The sequence below is a fragment of the Maylandia zebra genome, linkage group LG23 (genome assembly GCF_041146795.1).
Source record: "Maylandia zebra isolate NMK-2024a linkage group LG23, Mzebra_GT3a, whole genome shotgun sequence".
Classification (NCBI taxonomy): Eukaryota; Metazoa; Chordata; class Actinopteri; order Cichliformes; family Cichlidae; genus Maylandia; species Maylandia zebra.
In genome coordinates, this window is record NC_135188.1 from 12,129,915 (window position 1) to 12,151,295 (window position 21,381).

Genomic DNA, 21,381 nt, shown 5'->3' on the forward strand with positions numbered 1-21,381 from the left:
CTTTCTGTAGGTAGCTGACATTAATTCCCCATTGAACTAATGGCTGCGGTCCACGCTGAACGTGCAGGCTGCTGAGAATTCTGCATTGCATTTGTTCATTCAAATGAAGGGGAAGCTGTTTCACCCCCCCCCCCCCCCCCCCCCCCCTTCGCACACATTGTTGAAATTGTGCTCGTGTCCTCAGTCACTCCTGAGATACGGTTAGTCGAGTGGACCACAGTCTTGCCGTAGAATTGTGAATGGATTACATCGAGCTAAGCGAAATTTCCTCGGTGTTTCGGTCATTTCTCATCTGAACTCTGGGTCGGCTTCCTTTCCCACCTTCTCCCTCCCTCACCTTCTCCTTCACACGCCAGGTATCCTTCTTCATGACATTTCTTCACTCTCTCCATTTCCCTTGTTTTTGAAACTATTATTTCTCACACGCCGCTTCAGTGACACATGCTTACTCACCGACTGTGTGTGAACTGCTCGTGTGTGCTGTGTGTGTGTTTTTTCCCAGTTGCTCTAGCATAGCAATTAACACAGGTGACCCCAACACTGTTATTGGCTCCAGTCCTGGGAGAGAGGGATGAGGGGCAAAGACAGGACACTGGAGGAAAATAGAGATGGGAGGAGGAGGGTCTTCCTTCATGTTATCCTAATGTGTAGCTCACAGGGTGAGCCTGGCATTCGGGGGTGGGTGCGGGGGAGGGGGGGGCATCATTTTGGCAGAAAGACAGAAGAAGAAAGAGAATAGAATAAGTGTCTACACGTTTGGTGTGTAGTCCTTCGTCTCTCAGCAGAAGTCCATCGCTGCTGCATCATAGCCCTCTGGGGAGGGCAAGCAAAAGGGGAGATGACACGGGGGAGGAGGGGGGGAGGGAAAATTAGGGACGAGAGGCAACAAGGAGAGATAGAGGAGGGTGGAGGAGGGGAAAAAGAAGAGGACAGTGAGATGTCAGGGGAGTCTTTCCAAAATCTTTTTTTTTTTCAAATGAGAAAATGAACATTAAATGATCTGAAGCGCCTCGCTCTCGAGCTGCTTCTGTGATCTACACACGACACGTAACGCAGTCAAAAACACAGAGCGCACTCTCGTAGGGGTGTAAACCAGCCGGGGTGGGGCATCCTCTCTCTACTAAACTGGAATTGTTCCTCTTGCCAAAAAAAAAATAAAAAAGAGGATCGAGAGTCAAAGGCTGTGCAATTTACGGCAGGTAATTGCAGCTCTTCAGGGACAACACGAAAAAGCACAACAAGAGGATTAGGTTTGATTACACATTTAAGAACAAGCAACCCAGGTATCAAAGGCAAATTTAAGAACCTGTTCAAAGCTGACACATGGCACGCACATGGCGAATTAGGGAGACATCTGCGCTCGGTAATTTATTTATCAAAGGTAAGACTGGGCTCGGGGTTCAGTCCGGTCAGTCGTATTACGAAGATGCAGATAAATAAGGTGAAGTGCTTCGGAAAGTGAATGACAGACTGCAAACCGTACAGAAGTGATTGAGGAATAGCATCTGAAATATTATTTCTTCTGTTAGGGCCGGCGCCGGTCCTTTAGTGGAGATTGCGGACTTTACAGAGGGATAATCACAAAGTTGCCCAAAGTTAACAAAGTGAGGTGTAACAGTGTTCAACCTCTCAACAAAAACCACCGACATATTTAAAAAGTTATGCAAAAATGTTTAATCTGCTTTTCTAACACATGTGAAAAAGCAGCGTGAGTGGAAGACACAGATGTCAAAGGACCCAGACGAGTCAAAACTTTCCACTGAGAAGAGGGACTCTGCTTATCCTTGAGAGGACAGCCACAAAGATCATACCCAACAATTCCCCTTGAATGACAGACTTTAAAATGAGAAGCAGTACTCGGGAAAACCTTTTCTCTGCATCGTGTACCTGCACTTTCCTTTAGACTTGGCTCATGAACATTAATGATGAATGATAATAAGGAATGAAGCCGTTTTCTCCTGCTGTTCATGCTTCACCTCCACCATCACGTGATTTCATCTGTTTAGAGGCAAACATCACATGTTTCTCTGCGTGTTGGTGAAAGAGCTCAGGTCCTGGTGTAGTATTGCTTCAGTATCTTTGTAGACTGTGTCTGCATGTCGTAGCCGTGCACTGCAACCAGAAGGCAACGAGCTGTTGGCTTTTTGGAGGACGGCATCACCTCGCGATGAACAACACGCAGAGAGCAGAAGAATGTGGGCGAAGCAGTGGCGAGCGGCGTCGCCACCACGTCCTGCCAATGAGCACACTTCCGCTATATTGCGTAGCAGCCCCCTCTCCCCATACGTGGCAATTAAGTTGGCAATACATCGCTGCTCCGTCTGGAAATTCACAATGGACAAAGACCTTCTTTGTCGTTTCGTGAAGCTGAGAGTTAAAACAACGTAAAGTGTCCCTGCTGCCGTTGTTTGAGGTGTGCTTTTGTACTGCTTTGTGCTTAACTCATTTGTTGCTCCTTTCGAAAAGACAAATTTTCAGCCAGTCAACATTCGACCAGCACGTAGCATCACGGCTGTCGTACTGCATGCTTTTGGCTTTTTTGGAAACGTGTCCCTGCGGCCTCTACATTGGTTGAATTCCCACAATCCTTCTCACAGATCCACACTGGTGCACCAATGGTTGGGCAGAAGCCTTAAGCACCAACAGTGAAGTAAGCATGAATAGTTTTCATCAATTAAAAAGCAGGTGGCTCCATTTTGGGGAACTTTCCATTGATACTCATGATTACTGAGGCCATGCCTCTGGGAGGGGGGGGGGCATATCGCCTGTAGCAGTACCCCTTGTTCTTGTTGCTAATTTTTCTTTTCTGACTCTGGACTCGTCCTGCTGCTGATCAGATGCTTCTTGGCTGTGCCGCCTATTAATGTTTAAAACCTCAAAAACCTTTGCACGATACTGTAAATAATTTGGCACCGTCCCAGCGGGTTAACGGCTATCCTCCGGGAGAAAACACTCCTGATCGCGTGCTCCCGTCTCTGAGCTGACATGTTGCCATGTTGTATAGCATGAGCTAGCAGGAGACCCACTGCTGCCACTGCTGCTCTCTCTGGAATGTTAGCAAGGAATGACAATGAGTGTGCATTCAGTGTGTGTGTGTGTGTGTGTGTGTGTGCGTGTGTGTGTGTGTGTGTGTGTGTGTGTGTGTGTGTGCGCTGCTACTCCTGGCTTTGTTTGTTGTGTTCAGTGATGCAGGCTGCTTTGTGTTCTCACTCTTTGTGTGTGTGTGTGTGTGTGTGTGTGTGTGTCCAGAAGTTTGACAGAAGTTACACACTGCCCTCTAGTGTTGGCAGCTATAAACAGGTGAAAAACCCTCAGCAGGCTGCTACTCTTCCACCCCTCTCTCCCTCGCTCTCACTCTTTCTGTTAGTGGTCCATCAGGGGCAGCAGTGTGGGTCTTCCTTAAGCTGAAATGAGCGGTGAGGAGGCGAGGGGGTTGCGTTGATGGGTTTGTGGTACTGTGCCAAGCTGTTATCTCCTTAGCCGGGTAGAAAATGATTTTATTAATTGCTTCATTTAACGCTCCCCGTGTCCCCCCCCTCCTCCTTCCCCTCTCCCACACGAATACACAAACAACGCCACACAAGCTGACGCACACTCGCACACTCTCCAAGCAAGCTACTTTTCAAACTCGCCCTGCATATACCTCCACGACAGTTGAAATGTTCTCTCGCTCCCTCTCTCTGCGGGGACCTGTAGAGGGAACAGTAGAGCCATAAAGGCCATATGCTGGCCCATTCAGATGTAATAGCAGGAAGGCCTGGGGAGGCCCAGTCAAAGGAGCTACGCTCCATTATGGTACATTATAGAGAAGAACAAGAGAGGAGCACTGTGAGTGTTTCTGTGTGTAGTTTCTGAGCAAGTGTGCGTGTGTGTGTGTGTGAGTGTGTGCGAGAGAGAGCGTGAATGAGATTGTGTATTATCTACCCTGCAGGAACAAAAATTTGTTCTCACAATCATCATGTTGAGACCTCCATATGGGGACGAGAAGATGGTCCCCATGTGACCAGCTGGTAAAACTGGTGAAAGTAGTTTAAGGATTACGTGATGGTTATGTCAAAGATTCAGGTGAGGCAGGAAGCGCTCATGGTTATGTGCGAGGGTACGGCTCTGAAAGATGAATGCAAGTCAATGCGGTGTCCTCTCGAGCGACTGAAACTAGGCTGTGTGTGTGTGGGGGGCGGGATGAGAATCAGACTGCTGCAGCTGGGTCAGTGCAGTCAGACCCCGCAGGGGTGTCTTGTTAGACACACACAAACACACACACACACTCTGGCTCGGCAACAACAGTAACCTCTGAGGTCAGACAGAGCTAGCGCTGCATTAGCCCCAGTGTGAACCTGCTGAGAGACAGAGCGAGCCAGTGCAGCTGGTGTTAACCACCCAGAACATACACACTGCACACGGAGTGGCAGAAAAAACCCACAGTGTTACCGGCACAGACGTCATAACTGTGCCGGCACGCCATCTCTGTGCTGCATGTACAACTAAATAAACACGTCCAGGTTTGCGTGTCGCGTTGCTGGTTAAAAAGTGGCTTTTGTGGAGACTTGACTACGTCTCAGATGATGATGAGATTAATAGAATCAATGAAAGGTAAACTGACACATCTCACAGGGAGAGGAAGCACCTGTGAAGAGCCCTGCTGCTGCTTCTGCCTTTTATAAAGGGTAACAAGTCCTTGAATACGTGCTTCTGCTCATGAGCAGTGTTATTTTCATGCGTAAGTACGAGCTCATCTCTCCTGCCAAAATCTGTGCTCTTGTATGGCGTACCTGGCCGTGCAGCAGTACTGTATCCGTGCTCGTGGGAACTCGCTTGTTTCGAGCTGTCAGTCAGGCGTGTTTATCTTTCCGCTGTAGTTCCAGGTTCCTGGTGTCGAGCTCTGTGGCTTGGATGGCGGAGCGCCGACAGAGCACTCACACGGGGAGGGTGGAGCAGTGAGCCGGGTGGGAAAGTGAGGTAGAGCCGGAGGGTGGATGTACCTGCTTCTCTCTAGCTCCGATGCAAAAGAGAAGCAGGTACATGTGCAGCTGCCTCTTACATGGAAAGCGATGCACATGAGTGAAGAGGCACGCTTGTCTAACAGCTGTGTGTGTTTAGCCGAAAGTCAGTCAACTGAAACATCATCAGCAGATATGATGATTGATGATTTTGCTCTGATAATTAAAATTAAAAATTGCAGCTATTCGCGAGAGAGCAGTAGTATCACAATGTCGTGCAAACGTATGTATGCCAAACTTATTCTACAAATTCTATGTCTTTCTGATTGGCTGCCTCTTGCAAGCAAAACTATTTGAACAGCACTGGGAGGAGCTTCTGTGCATACAGCCAGAGCTGTGATATCCCTGCTCAGGGACATCACACAAAGCCAGGAGTAGAAAAGAACAGTCTGAAACTGAGCACTTAGAGCAATCTGAAGCACGCTCACATTCATACCTACAATTTAGAATAACCAATTAGTGTATTGTGTGTGTCTTTGGACCATGGGAGGAAGCTGGAATAGTCTAAGCATGTCAACAGGAAAGCCCCACCCTGCCAGTGGATTCAAATCTTTTTGCTATAAGCGCTAACAACCACTGTACTGTAGTTATAATATATATTAGTATAATAGGTCCACTTTAGGCAAGCGTGCAGAATATTTGCATAAAGTTATGTTTATTTTAGATTTTTATACATTTAATATTTAAAATTGGCCCTTTTATTAGGAGAAGTGTAATCTAGTGTACAGTGGTGTAGCCAATAACTGTGTGTTGGTGTCTATTTGAGTAAACTGCACTAATACTGTCAACCAGCGAGTGTCAAGGGCACTCCCATAATCCTTTACCTTTAAAATGATGTTAAACACACACCTGTTAAAGTAAACCCCCCCTCCTCCCCCCGGCAGCCCGCTTTCAGTGCTCATACTGTACCTGCAGGTATATCAAAGCCAGCACACACTTAGCACCTGAGACAAGATCCTGCTATCACCTGTGAAGAAAGAGGGAGATCTTATATTTGCACTCACCGCCACTCATCTTGCACACATGCTCACACACGCACACACACACACACACACACACACACACACACACCCACCTGTAATGTTATTTGATAGCCAAGTGCTTGACAGAAGCTCTGGCAGACTAGCAGATAAGTCTGGTCTGGCGGTGGGTGGTCCCGTTTCTCCACATTGATGCTAGTAACAGGTTTCTAGCGGTGTGACTGCTGCCAGAGTCAGATGATGCTGCTGTAGTACGAGACGCGGAGGTCAGAGTTGACGTTAGTCCCGTGATACGGCGTTACTTTAACGTAGAGGTGTTTGCTGTGAGAGATTAACTTATGAGTGGTTTCAGCTCATTTTCTCTAATAATATAAACTGAAACTGTAATTCACATAGCAGTGATTGAGTCTTCAGTTCAATGTTGATTTAAATGACAGAATAATTTCAGTTATTTTCAGAGGGGGATTTATTCTTCTATTTCATTGCCATAATGATGTTTGATTGGGTTTAAATATTTGGCACTTCTTTGGAGAGTGGAAGTGAGCTCCAGAATTAAGCTTGCTTTGGCCCTTGATTCTGTTTTGGACGGTTTTAACTCTGGCAAACCGGATCAAGTGGCATCACGGCAGAATTTAGAAAAATAATACCACGTTTGAAAATACCCTGAATTATCCTTTGGCAGCAGTGCTGTAATTGAATGCTGATTACAGGCCACTTCGTGAATTGATCTGACCCCATCCTGGCAATTAACAATTCCTGTGCATGGAAGTCAATGCAGCCCTTTGAAAATGTCAGTGACAGATCTTATTAGAAGCATTCTTTGTTGGTGTAACAGATTAAATATGATGGTTGTGAAGACATTCTACATATTTACAGTGAATTTTAATTTTTAATTTTCTCATTTTGACCTCTGATGAAAGAGATAAAGGGGCCTTTGCCATTGTATACGAGCAGCATGTTAACAAAGGATTGCTTTGTGCACAATGAAGTGAAGTGAGGCAGAATTAGAGTCCCAGTAGAACTTTGGTCATCTCTTTCAGATCATTTACTACTTTGTCTCCTGTCAGTATCGTGTTTTTCAGATATTATGCCATACTTATTTTCCTTACTTATTTTCCATACTGATGTGTTTCTGATTTCCCGTAATAATGTCCAGGAGAGCTGTTTGAACTGAATGTTACATACCGGGAAATAAAGTATTTCCCTGTACTTCAGCATTAGCATCAGCTACATAAAACACGCTTATCTCATTGAAGTAGAGTGATAAATTGTGCTTGTGTAGTTGATCATTTTTTAGACTCAGGAGAGTTTATTGAAATTAGAGCCTTTTAATATACAAGCACACCCCCCAAAATACTAAAGCTCCAGTTATATTTAACGCAGTGGTGTGCAGTGACTTTTACAGCAAGGCAAGCGGGGAGACAACCAGCGACCAGAAACTCAAGAAGAAACACAAATGTTCTTCCACTGGACCACATTAAAGCCTTTTCGAGTTTTTCTCCTGTCCATCTTTATTCTTATATACATGCTGACAGCCCTGTGCATCTTGCAGCACTCTTCCCGGACATCTTCACCTCTCTGCGTGCTGTACCTACCCTGAAGTATTCTAAAATATTGTACTTACGTCTGTAGTGTCATCAAACTTTTTGGGATTCGCTGAGTTCCCGCGAATTCCTAAGGAATTTTCCTTTATTGAAAGCAAGAAGAAATATTATTAAAAAAATGTCAGCAATTACCAAACTCTATTATTGGCAATGGTAAATAAAGTATCAAAAGTAAAAGTACTTAGTGTGCAGAAAAACATTCCTGAACATGTTATATGGATGTTAATATAACATCCATATGATGGATGTGAATGTTATTGCTGTAGGTGTTTAAGGTTGGGTGAATTTTAAATGTTGTAAATACTATATGCTAAGTATATTGCATTTAGTATATTAAATTAAAACGCTTGAGCAATGAGGGCCATGAGTAATCACCACTTAGTGATTGCCTCCATTGTTGATTGTTTTTTTTATATAAACTGTATAAACAAATGATTTCTCAGAGATTCTAATCTGCCTTACCTGTTAAACTTCTTCACATTGCACTCTAACCCCTCTAAATTACACTTGTTGGTATCGGTGGTTAGTAAGAGAAAATGATAAATCTGATGATAAATCACAGAGGGTTTGTTTAGTTGCTAAACAAACAGGCAGATTGAAACTGATCTCAGAGCAGTGAAAGCAGAGTCAGCAGCAGATTGTCTATGTGTCGTATGGACTGCGAACGCCTCTGTGTCCCCTCAGATGAGCTGGAAGAGTTAGCCAGAGTGACAGAAGTGTGAGTTTCTCTGCTTAGACTCCTGACCTGAACCTGGATAAGTAGATAGATGGATGCAAACAGATGAGAAGCTGTAGACAGAAAGTTGTTTAAAATAAGAGAGATTGGTTTCAGGATTTGATTGATCTCTGCTTTTAGATTTCACTGTTCAAGCACTGCTTGCCTTGCTTGCCCTGATGGAGTGCCGCTGATAGATTTCCTAAAATCTGGCCAAGCAAAACTAAACCAAACCTATAACTGCAGTACTCACATTAAAAGTGATTTATTGAAGGTTGATTGCGCTAATAATGTTTCCCCAGAAAGATTTGCATTCATTACATTCTTGAAGCTCGTTTTTTAAACAACTTTAAATCTGTTCTTCACCAGGGTCCCCCAGGATCTCAACCTTCACCTCACACGCAGCCTCCTCCACATAACCCCACTAATCCCATGATGGGACCTCATGGACAGGTAAGAACCAAACATTTATCCAGTCTGTCACTTTGCTTGTAGGTTCCTTCTTGAGCCTACCCTTGATTCCACTCGCTCACTCGCTCAAATAACAGTGAAAAGTGTACAAACCGCACACAGGTCCCTTGTGCTAACAGGCAGGACGGGCAGCATCCACAATGGTGGATTGGATGAATAATTTAGCTGTGTTGGCCCAGCTGTAAAGAGCGGAGGTGCATCTGGAGGGCCTCCTCTCTTCCTCAGCCCAGCACTCACCATCCCGTAGTCCATCAATAGACCATTAATATTGCAGCACAGCCTGACATTGTGCAGCTCTTCATGCACAAACCCACCACAACACGGTCAAAGGAGGAGAGAAGAGGAGCCGAAGAGAAAGCCGACTTAGGTGACGAGGGTACAAATGAAAACGGTAGTGAGTCGGTTCTCACTTCGAGGACTAATTGTTATTATATAACTCATCTTCCACTTGCTCCAACCGCACACACCCGGCGACACACAAAACATGTAGTACATAATTAGAATTTAAATGCAGTCTCATGCTGTATTTGTGTTGTGTGTGCTTATCTCTGTGATAAGATGATGATACAAACATCATGCGGCTCATGCTCCGTGACCAAAACACCCAAGTCTTACCCAATCAGCATTCAAATCTGCACGTTTCCTCTTGATACTAAAATAGTTGGACTGACTTTTGAATTAATTCTTATCGTCTAACATCGAAATGTGGTCCACCGGGCGTGGATATTTGTAGTTGTAGCAACGTATTCTCAAAGGTAATTCTGAAAACCATCTGTCTCTGGTGTTTTACATTATTCACTAGTTGTGCGCCGGCTCTGTAATGCATGTCCCGGCCAGCCTTGTCTTGTCCCCTCTCTGCTGAAACATAGTGAACGTGTCTTAGGTTTCTGGTATGAATCACGCAATCCAGGCAGAATCTTTGTAGCTAGACTGCCTGCGTATGCGAGGTCGGTAGTAAAATGTCCACCACCGAATGGCACAGAAACAGAGACGGGGTGTAGAACTACTGCTTTCATCCAGCCGTGTGATGTTAATGCCCCCCCACCCGCTGCAACATTATTGTCCTTGTATTGTTCTTCTGGTCCAGATCTCTATCCTGCATGTTTTTTTTCCCCATCTTCCTAACTTCCCCTTTACCTTTATCCTAATGGCATTTATCACCTGAGGTCTTACTTTCCAAAACTTAACAACAAGCCCCTCCTTACTTGGAAACAGAACAAAAATACAGCATGCACATTGTTCTTCAGCGCAATAGCTCCCCCTGTTGACATCCAAAGATAAAGCCTCAAACATGAGAAGGTCAGCTATAGAGAGTCAGGTTTGCTAATCTTCTTGTGCCTTATGTCATTTCAAAGTGTCACTTGTCAAGAACAGTTTGGCTCTCACCTGAGGGGAAACATATGACTAATCTATTTTACATGGAAGTATTCTTGCTTCCGGAGAGCACATTTGTACACATTTTGAGAGACTAATAGAAGCTGGTTGAAATGATATTATTATCATAACATCAGTTAAATTTTTTATAGAGATCTGTGTTTATTAGTTCTCAATCAGAAGCACCAAAAGGCAGCGTACACTGTGATTTATGGATGCAGTGTTTTAAAAGCAGAATCTGATGTTCGCTAAGCTGGTAATGACGGTGGCATGCTGAGACATGTGTACTGTGATGTTTTGTGTATTTTTAATATGTGCAGCACTTTCTATCGTTTTATCTCAATTTAATTTCCGTCGTGTGTTTAATGCCTCCCGCTGCAGTCGTTTTACAAGCCCTGCTATAAATAAATATTGTCATAATATCCTTATGATTACCTTGTTTGTTTTATTTACTTGATACACTATGTTAATATCTAATCGTGCCAGTCCCTTTAAATTGCTTTTCTTTCGATGCTGATTTCATTAAACTGAAGCCACATTCTGCACTAACTGCACTGTGGCTACTTTGTGTTTTGGGGCATAACCGTAGCTTTGTGTTGTCATTAGCACAAACATATTTGAAGGACTCTCAGTCAAGAAATGTACATGTGTGTTAGTGTTTTGGCTTCTGATCATTATTATTTCATATTGTGGGCCACGTAGAGCCCATTTTGTTCTGAATTGGGCCAGATCCTGAATCCTGAATTTGTATAGTAGAAAGCAAAAAAACTGCCATTTCATTGTTTATTTACTTTGGTTTAGTATGAGTGGCCATGGAGAAGGAAAAGCTGCAAAATATCTGAAAATACAGTTAAAATTCCAAAACGTATGGCATCTTTCACATTTTCCAAAGCTGTCCGGCGGGCCGAATATGAGTTTTTGACTGACCACTTCTGGCCCCCAGGCCTTATGTTTGCCATCACCTGGAATAAAGTTGTTGTTTTTTTCTTCGCTTGTCCTTTCTGCAGCCATTCATGTCTCCACGGTACCCAGGTGGCCCAAGGCCTTCCCTCCGTATGCCAAATCAGCCTCCCGGGAGCATCCCCGGGTCACAGCCTCTCCTTCCAAACAGCCTGGACCCCACCCGACCTCAAGGTACTGACGGCCATAGTGTGCTGTTTTGAAGAGAAACTTTATATTGGCTTCTAAATGAGAATCTTCTTTCTTCCTCCTGTATTGATTTGTTATTGATCCAAGTGGTGCTGCCATGCCAACATTCTGTTTTATCACAGGACATCCAAACATGGGCGGTCCAATGAGAATGAATCCCCCCCGAGGCATGGGAGGCATGGGCCCACAGGTAAACACAAACGACCAAATTAGTCATATAGAGTAAAACACAAAGGGCCCCGTTACTAAAGCAAGTCACGACAGTGGATAGTGTCCTTCAGCTCCACCAGCCCACTGCACTCCCACTCAGCAGCTGCCACACAGCCAGGTTTGGTGCCTGGTCTTTAGTTTATGAGCAAACTCTGTGTTTGGTTGCCCTTCATTAGGGGCTTCCATAAAAAACAGCTATAATGTCAAAGCAGCAATCTATAAACAGCATGCAGATAATCCTTCTCCTTTGCTGAGCAGGAATTTTGGTTCCGCCAATCTCTTAACTTTGCCTTTAAATGTCAGAAGCGCTCTGACGCCGATCTTGGCTGCGACCAGAGCCCACCCACTGCTAACGCCAGTTCTACATGTTAAATCCTACTTGCTGACTCCCACCTAGAGAGACAGAGACTGAATGCTTAGAGTGCTATGAGCAAGCCACCACCAACACATATTTTTTTAAAAGTGGTGCCAAAGACGGTGCTGTCGGTTTCCTTTTATCACTTTAATTTGTGTTAATGTTGTTTTTTCTAATACATAAGATGCTTAAACAGCAGCGTTCTTTTGAATTACCATTATAAGACAGCTGCTTCATTCTGCACCCAGCCACCGCGCGCACACACACACACGCACACTCTCTCCCCGTGCCCTTCGTCCCCTCTCTGTGCCACCCTGGCTCGGTGACTTTGGCAGTGAGCGTACCAGCAGCTGGTGTGGCATCTGCTCGACAAGTGTAATCGTCTGCTGAACAAAACTCTTCCTCTGAGTGGAGCTGCTCTCTGGCCTGCCCCCCTACTCACTCACTCAGTCATACACACACACACACACACACACACGTGTCCAAAGACACATGTGTAGCGCCAGCCAAAGCAGCCCACTGGGCAGTGATGAAAACATACACGCAAACACGCGGGAGGGCGCGCACACATAGAGACACTTACTGTATACAGAGACTCACAACATGTGCAGAGTGCGCAGGCTCTTCCACACACAGCTGTCCTCTTTCACGCGCAGCCCACACACAGCTCATACATCCACATAATTAAACACTAGTTAGTGGGAGACATGATCGTCGCTGACCTTCATTAAGATTCAAACCTTTACACAGAGCAGGTGCGAGGCTCTGTGCTGACTGTGTGTTCATCTCTTTGTGCAGAACTATGGCGGAGGGATGAGGCCTCCTCCAAACTCCATGGGGCCAGGGATGCCCGGCATGAACATGTTAGTAGACTGTTTTTCTTTTTATGGCTGTAAATTCTGTATATACTTCTATATGATAATGTTTACATCATCTAAATAACAGGCAAAAATAGTACTAATATATTAGAACCCCCCAATTTCCTCTCAAACCAGCTTGGTGACAGATGAGGGAAGAAGAAACATCCCACAGAACCATCAGGCAGAAAAAAGACTTACACTGAAAAGAGATATAAAGACTTACACTGGTTTAAGGTAAAAGTAGAAAGTCAGGATAAGCTCTCCGATAAACACAGACTTAAAAGATGTCACCGACATCAGAGGCCTTGTATCCTGGCTTTACTCTGACCCTGACACAATAGGTCTCAGGCTAGGCACCGACGCATACGGCAAAGAAATTTCAAATGAGAAGAATTAAATAAAATAGTGCTGTATAGGGTTACAGGGCATTTTCCTCATAATGCGCATGCACGTGAGTTTTAAGACGTCCTGCAGGAGCTCTGCACTTCAAAGTCACTGGGCCTAAGAGGGAAGTACAACAGAGTGTCATCAGTAAAAATACGGAAAGAAATCCAGTAACCATGAATGCTGTGACACGGGGGACGTATGTAAAATCATACTGCAGCTACAAATGAGCCCCGAGCCACACCGTGCTTTATGAGTGTGGATAAAGAGACATAGTAGTTATTGATAGGTGCAGCCTGTTTGAGAGATAATGTGAAAATCATTATAAAGCTGAGCCAGACACCCACAAGGCACCAGAGTTTGTAAAAAGTACTGTGATCAATTGTGTCCAATGCTGCGCTCGAGTCCAGCGGTGCCAGATAAAGAGCACATGCCTGCTCAGAAGCCACTGGGAGATCGCTGGTGACCTTCGAAAGAACAGTCTCTGTGCTGTGGTATTTACCGATGCCAAATAGAAACTTTGCAAAAGTGGAATTATTTTGTGGAGCAGAAACATGTAGCTCAGACACCTTTTCTTTCATAGAGTTTCTTTCGACAAAAGGCAGATTGGAGATGATAATTCTCCAGGAAGGTGTGATCCACGTTAGTGTGGCTGCACAGAAACAGTCAATGAACTTTCAACCCCAAAGAGTAAACGTGGCACTAAAAAAACAACAAGTCGTCTTCTGTTTCAGAGTCTCAATGCTTGTCCTGTGACTGACCGTCACGCCAATAAAAAAGTCCCTCAATAAAGTTCCCAGAAAGCAGAACAGGCAGGTTTCTAGATCATTTCTGCACGTCAGCTGATGAACTCTACTTTTGCAATAATCTCTAGAGTCCACGTACATAACAAATAATAAAACCTCCCCTTTATCCTCGTACCTCTCTGCATTTCAGGGGTCCTGGCGGAAGAGGTCCGTGGCCGAACCCCAACACCAACTCAGTGAGTCACACCCTCTCACATCTTCACGTCCACGTGACCGAGTGCATTTACAATAACTGTGCTTCATGTTGTGTTTCACCCCGGGTCTCTCCTCCCCACAGATAGCTTATTCATCTTCATCTCCAGGCAACTATGTGGTAAGTGTCCCGTCACGAACTCGTGTTCGACCACGGGCCATAAATTACCTGTCACGCTGTGATATCTAACAGGCGCGCTGCCATCTAGATGCACTCGGTGCTCATTTCTCTCCCTCGCTTGCTCTCACCCCTCAGGGTCCTCCGGGGGGAGGCGGCCCACCAGGAACTCCCATCATGCCTAGCCCTGGAGGTGAGTTATACATTTCAGTTTCCCTTCTGGTTTCTGCTTTGATCCAGTGCTCACTGAAGGAGGGTTTGTCTAAGAAACATCAAACGTGTTCTCCGTCAGATACACATTTCTCTTTGGGAGACAGATCGGGCTCTAAATACGTGAAGAATTGAGCCTTTAGGAGGAGTTTTAAGTGTAAAACACTGAAAAATGGAAGAAAATATATATTGCACTGAATGTGCTTTTGTTGGAACTCTTAAATGTGATGTTCATGAAAAATCCTTTGTCACACTTTTTTTTTTTTTTTTAACTTAAGGCATAGAGTGAAAAATACTCGAGTGGAAGCAGAGGCATACAATCAACTGACTAATCCCTTTCAGGTCTGACCCATCAATAAGGTGTCTCTGTGGAGGATTGACTGCAAACAAAACGCTGCGGGCGGTTGTCCTGTAGATGTTCTGTTTCTGATGGCCTGTGAAAAGCTTCTTTTTGTGTTATATGCACGCCGCTATTGTGATATGTTGCGGGGCAGCCCTTTGCAGTCCTGTTCGCACCTACACTGAGAAGGAAAACATATTCCACTGCAGTCACACACACACAAAAGTGCTCACCTCACTCTGGAATTAGCCCCCTTCCTCCAGTCACGACAACAAAAGCCGCATTCAGGAACGCTAATGGGCAAGATTTCTCTACCCCATGTGCCGTGCATGCGCTCTGTCCATCTCTGCTCCTCGTCTTTCAGCTCGTCATTCATCTTTCTCGTGCTTTTCTCAGTTATCTGCTCACAAATTTCTACCTGCAATGTCAGATCAAGGTCACCTCACTCTTCTGAATCTTTTAAGAACAGACCGACTCGCACGCGAGGAGCGACACAGCGTGTACTGGTTGATGCCAAGTTACCAGGGTGTCCGTATAACAACTAATCTTCTTGTTACAGGAATAAGATGGGTTTCTTTGACTGTGCGTTGCAGAGAGCAGCGAGTGCATTGACTGGCAGAAAGAGGAACTGATGTTTTTTCAATTTCTTCTTCGGTGGTGGTCTTTGTCCTGTACTGTAGCAGAAACTATTACACCAATTGTAAAATTGTTGCTGCCTATGTGTCTTCAGTTTTCCCCATTCTTTACCTCAAGGACCAAAACTTCTTTCAATAATTTTTCATGGATTTTGCATATAAAAAGAGGCAGTTTACCTGTAAGTGCTTCCCAGTCTGGGAGGAGTGAAGCACAGAGAGCCTAAACATCCACCTGCTCTTCTGTTCGTAGATTCAACAAATTCAAGCGAAAACATCTACACAATGATGAACCCCATCGGCCCTGGTGGTAATAGACCTAATGTACGTATCGACGTTTGGCTCAGTTTTCATATATTTATTTATTTTCCTTTTTATAAACCAGTCAGCTAACATGTCGTGTTCCCCAAGCTGCAAAAATACTGAGAGACAGTACCTTATTTAGCTGTAGCTGTTTTGTCTTAAAACCCTCTGATGGTAATTTTTGATCTATTATATTGGACTATAGAAATAAAAATAACCGACGTGTCTGTTTTTTGTTTTAGTTCCCAATGGGACCAGGTCCCGATGGGCCCATGGGTGGAATGGGTGCTATGGATCAACATCATATGAATGGATCACTAGGTGCGTACCTAAAGATGCGGTACAGTAATCCATGAGCCCATACACTGAATCTTATGACACTCAAAAGCTTTTAGAAGGTGGACTCTGCCCTCTAATGGCAGATCAAGGAAGTGTTGTCTCAGTATTGAGCAAAGGGAAAATTGATTAGTGGGGCAGTGAGTTAGGCCAATTGATCCTGTTGATGTATGAGACATGATTGGTGAAGCCAGCTGAGTTAGTGCTCATCTGTATGTGTAACAAATAGCTTAATTAAAAGCCATTAGTTGTTTAAGTGCAAGCAATTTCTGCTAGCTCTGGATATCCTGCACTGACACTGTTTTTCTTTTTCCTTTTCTAATGCAGGCTCTGGTGACATGGATGGGTTGCCAAAGGTAAGACTGTCCATGCCTGCGTATCTCTCTTTGTCCGTCTGTATGAGTTCTTTATTCTCATTGGTGCGTTTCGTCCACGTTTGTAGAATTCTCCCAACAATATGGCAGGCATGAACAATCCTCCCGGCACTCCGCGGGATGACGGCGAGATGGCAGGCAACTTTTTAAACCCATTCCAAAGTGAAAGTGTGAGTAAAAAAAAAAAAACCCCTCAAAGTGTTTGACACAGATTCCCGCCGGCATGAGACTCACTCACGCCCTCCACGTTAGATGATCGTAGCTGCCAATTGTCCACGGCAACCTGGGGGATGGTTTTCTAAAGACAAATATAGATGGAGGTCTGAAGTGATCCATTTTAGAAAGCTGGCAAGTCCCCTGCCGTCTCAGGCAGGACTCATTTACCACCAGACTGAAGTGAGACGTTTTTCAAAATTAAGACATGACAGTCACGTGAAACTACTCCTTTTGCTCCAGAACATCCTTATGTTAACAGACTGAGAGCTTTGAAGATGTTTTACTATGAAAACTCAGGGTGGAGAGTGTAACGGCACAAAAATCTTCTGTCAGCGTGAAATCTCACCTCGGTGCAGATATGTGGCTGAGCTGAGAGCTGTGATTTTTAAATATGGAGGGCCTCAGTGTTACTACAAGCTTAGACGTAGCTTAGACTGGACTTATTTGGCTTATTTTTGTTAACATTAAGAGACAGAGCAATGAAAACCTTTCATTTCCTCATTGCTCAGTTCAAATCTGTGTTCAGATGCCACAGATGATCCATATCCTGCTGCTGGTGTTTGTTAGTTTTATTAGTTTTATTGTATTTTTACTGATCCGTGCATGTTAATCACAGTCTCCTGTGAACTTATGAGTTAGCTGTCAGGAAACCTTGTAGTGCTGCCTTGCTTTACGATGATAAGAGCTAAATTAACACCGTGTTGTTTTGCACACAAAAGTCTCCACGGTTTGGAAATCTGCCCCCTGCACAGTCCTTCGTGTCACGCCCCATGTTCCCAGCTTTGTCCGACTCTCTCGCAGAAACACAGCATGCACACACACAAGCATGGACAATAACACACATCATGCCTTCTCTGGTGCATGGAGCGATTGCCGTAGCGTGATTAATGTCAGACTGTACCGTCACTGTGATCTGAAATTCCCTCACATTTTCTCTCTGGGCTGGGCTTCGCTCTGCTTGCTGAGTTTACTGACATACAGAATAAACTAAAAGGAGCTTTGTGTACTGTTTGCTGCTGAAGGCTGGTGGATTTGACATGGCATTTAGTTTAAGTAGCTGAACTGCTTTTATATTAAACTGGATAGTGGAACAAGTTAAATATAGTATTAGCTTATCTTTTCTCTCTTGCTCTCTTTTTCTCTCTCTTTACAGTATTCACCCAACATGACGATGAGTGTGTGATTTTTTTTTTTTAATCTTTTATTTTATTTTACTTTTTCATCTCCCTTTATCTCAACCTCCCTTTCCCGTCCACCCTGATGCGTCTTGCATTACCCTCCTCCTCTTCCTCCTATTCGTGGATGGTGTGCTGTGCCACACAGCCCCTGGGGATTCCCCTGGAAAGCAGGATTCGCCTCAAGGCCCCCCATCCCACCAACACCTCCAAACTGGGTGTAAGAACATGAAAAGGCCTCCGAGTAGCAGGAAGGATCTCGTCTTCGCCCCGTCGAGGGTCCGAGCGCCGTGAGACCGCGAACCTGCCCCTAGCGTGTCTTTCTCGCATCCGAAACCTGCCCTAGTGGGTGACATCCAGGCCCAAACGAGACGCCCCTTCGCATTCAGCTCCGCCCCGCCGTCACCCTGTTCTCACATCAAGCTGATTAAAACTGACGAGGGCGCGCAGCAGTCCTCCGACCCGGGGCCGAGAGCCCTCATTTCAAAAGCTCTGCTCCTGTGACAGGATTGGTTAAAAAAGATGAACTGATGATGTCATTTTGGGGCGAGAACGGTTTTCATTCAGTGTTTGTATTTTTTGTTGTTGCTGATATTATTGTTCTAATTTTCATAATTGATATCGTTTGACTAATGTAGTTATGATTTCCTGTAAAGGGCACATTTTCTCTCAGCAGCAGCAGCGACGGTGACAGAATAAGCACACGCTCGAAAAATGCACAATGATTTTCTGTTTACGTGATTTGATTTGTTGTTTGTCTCGTTTCTGCCGCCGTCAGCCTCGCGTCACAAACCTCCTTTAATGTTTGTCTCCTAAATGTGTTCCCCAAACTTCACGGGAAGAGTATCTGGGTAACAGAGTTGTGTTTTCAGGTACAGTGTGTCTGTAGATGCACCTGACGATCACACGTCTAACTGTACTGTCTTAAAAAGTAACCCTTCTCCTAGCTTCCTGCTCTTTTGCTGGTAGAAAATGGCTCCGATGACACCCTGACGTGATTGTCAGCTGCCATTTTTAATTCAGAAATTTTGCGAATCCACTCGTCTCCTCTACGGATTGGGTCTTTTCTGTAAATGTAACATATTTAGCTTGTACTGTGTTTTCTTTTCTATCTTTTGTTTTAATTATTTGTCATTTACAAGTCGTCTGTGACTCCTGGAACGTGTTTCCCTACCCTTCATCCTCTTGCTTTGTTTGATTTCACTGTTTTTATGGACTCCAAGTGGCCCCTTTTCTCCTCCCAGGATTCATTCTGGTCCATCCAGCAACTCCTTTTGGGCTGGAAGCAAATGTGGGAGACACTCGTTTGGGTTGAAATCACAAATCCTGCTGGGTCCACCTTCTTAACTGTGCGTTAAATACCTGCCTCTGTGGAGTTCCCATCAGTGAGTCCCACATGTGCGGGATAATGGACCCGTGGGAGCGCTGATGATGGGAGTTGATCGTAAACCATCTAAAGAAGAGGATTACTTGCAATCAATAAGTTTCCATTTTGTTTTTAATTTCAAATGTATGAAATTGATTAAAAAAAATAAAGCCCATAGAATCTGCACACAGAAACGTCAATGTCACACAGTACGCTATTTAATTTGTTTCTGATGAACGCTCGCGGTCACCGGTTCAGAGGGTGAACTGTTTCTTTCAGTTGCTTCGCAGCTGTTTTCAAACCAACGACAACTGAGCAACCAGCGTTGCCTCTATGGGTGGTGGTGATGTACTTCTCAATTTCCTGATATCAATGTGAACAGTTTGTACACAGCGTTAAACAGGGACATCTCCAGGGTCTGGCCGTCGGTGGCCTGGAAATCACTCAGTCCAGTGTTCCTCCTATGTAGTGACACACGCCTCCCGCACCCCTCCCCCCTCCTTCCACACCCCTCACCCTTTGATTTCCCTTTTTGTAAATACTGTATAATGCATTTTGATATCATTGACATGTTTTGATATGTCAGTCACTACCAATGAATACAGCTGAAAGTAAATTATAAATAGATCTGTCCATGTTTTTCATAGTGAAAGGATGCACTGACTATTTGGCTCATGTGGCTAAATTTCTAGAATACAGTAAACATGGCTAAATGTATAGAATACATTGACACGCTTAATGCAGACCATACGCTAAAGGCGTGCGTGGCGGGGAGGACGGGACAGAGAGGAGCAAAGAGCCGCGGCGTCCTCGCTCTGCCCTCCACTCCTCTGTTTTGGTTTTGAAAAATCGTGTGAATAGTTTTTCCAGAAAAATGACAAAAAAGGGCATCTTCTCACAAAAAAAAACATGTGACCTCATATTGCAGTTTTTAATATGAAGGATTTTTATCAATTTAAGAAACTTTTAAAAAGGAAAAAATACTTAAGGAAACCTCATTTTAAATTAAGAAGATCAAAATGTAATACTTATGGGGAAAACTGTGTCCTTTGCTATTCGCTCCTGTAATAGCGTTGTATAGTTTGAAGCTCTCTCACTGATCCTCTCTCAGTCCTCTGTGTATATCGATCGTCGGCCATCTCTGTACTTCTATTGTGATGTATAATACTGTACCATTAGGAAGATTTGCTGGTCGGGCGGAGGGGTTGTATTGAGACGGGGAGGGGTGGGGAATCGGGGTAAGGGCGTTTAACGATTCTCCTGTACCGTTCACGGTCCTTTCTGATGACACGGCAGTATTCAATATGAAGCAGTCTGTCTCTTGGGTTTGCTTTGTATTTCATGGTAGGATAGTTCAGAATCTTGTCTTAGGGACTTAGGCGTCTTGTGTAGGTAATAAAGATGTTCTTTGTATGTTTCTTTATATTGTAAAGTTTCTTTAGACTGAAAGAAAAACAGATAATTTGCTTATCAAAAAAGAAACAATGCATCAATAATAAATGTCATTTGATTTTTCCTTGTTGTTTGACTCTCTCTCCCTCTTAGCGCTCATTTAACTCATCTTCCATATAGTCTCGGGCAATCGCTCTTGAGTCATCCCTCGTTTCTTCATATTTTGCTTCCAACGAGCTGGGCTTTTATCATATTTTGAAATTGCGCTTGAGCAATAGTCCTGCGGGCTTTCTGAAGAATTTTCTACGTTTTTCTTTTGACATTGACTACAGATGATTCATTCAAGAGAATCCAGGCTGTGTTGAAGAATATAGGTGGTCATACCAAATTCTTTAAAGCCTCTTCTGTACTGTATTTCCATCTATGTTTTCTACATGTTTGAATAAGGTGCTGCAGTTATTTCCCATTAACCAAGCCCGAGGGGTGACTCAAGACTTTTGCTTGGTTGTGATGATGTTAATCAGTAAAAACATATTTCCACTGGAAACATCTTTTTCCTGGAAAACTTTACATCAGCATTGTTTATTTGTGTTTGGATGAAACGCATGTCTAGCCATTGTGAATATGTAAATCGCAGTTTTAAAATCCTTATTCAGAATAAATCAAAACATTAGAGAGCTGCACACAAAGTCTTCATGTGTAAATTCACCCCTTAAATCACTGATACAAACTGTTTTGTTTTTAATTTAATACATTTTGAGTGTTCTTAGCTTTCAGTGTGTTCATCTGTGTTTTAAACTAGCAAAAATAAGTCATTTT

General features: G+C 44.1%; 1 protein-coding gene across 2 annotated transcripts in view; it reads left to right on the forward strand.

Moving 5' to 3' along the window:
* The window catches only part of ssbp4 (single stranded DNA binding protein 4), a 90,867-nt gene extending 70,182 nt beyond the window's left edge, over window positions 1-20,685 (forward strand). Inside the window, exons 6-17 of one of the 2 annotated variants that reach the window (XM_076879982.1) lie at window positions 8,669-8,752; window positions 11,152-11,278; window positions 11,416-11,483; window positions 12,657-12,721; window positions 14,039-14,084; window positions 14,186-14,221; window positions 14,357-14,411; window positions 15,654-15,724; window positions 15,946-16,024; window positions 16,367-16,395; window positions 16,482-16,583; window positions 17,953-20,685. In XM_076879982.1, coding sequence (XP_076736097.1) covers window positions 8,669-8,752; window positions 11,152-11,278; window positions 11,416-11,483; window positions 12,657-12,721; window positions 14,039-14,084; window positions 14,186-14,221; window positions 14,357-14,411; window positions 15,654-15,724; window positions 15,946-16,024; window positions 16,367-16,395; window positions 16,482-16,583; window positions 17,953-18,036 — 846 coding nt within the window. In that variant the 3' untranslated portion in view covers window positions 18,037-20,685. Of the gene's footprint in view, window positions 1-8,668; window positions 8,753-11,151; window positions 11,279-11,415; window positions 11,484-12,656; window positions 12,722-14,038; window positions 14,085-14,185; window positions 14,222-14,356; window positions 14,412-15,653; window positions 15,725-15,945; window positions 16,025-16,366; window positions 16,396-16,481; window positions 16,584-17,782 lie in introns of both variants that reach the window. The other variant, XM_004552727.5, reaches the window with a different exon arrangement.
* Window positions 20,686-21,381: the final 696 nt, after the last annotated feature.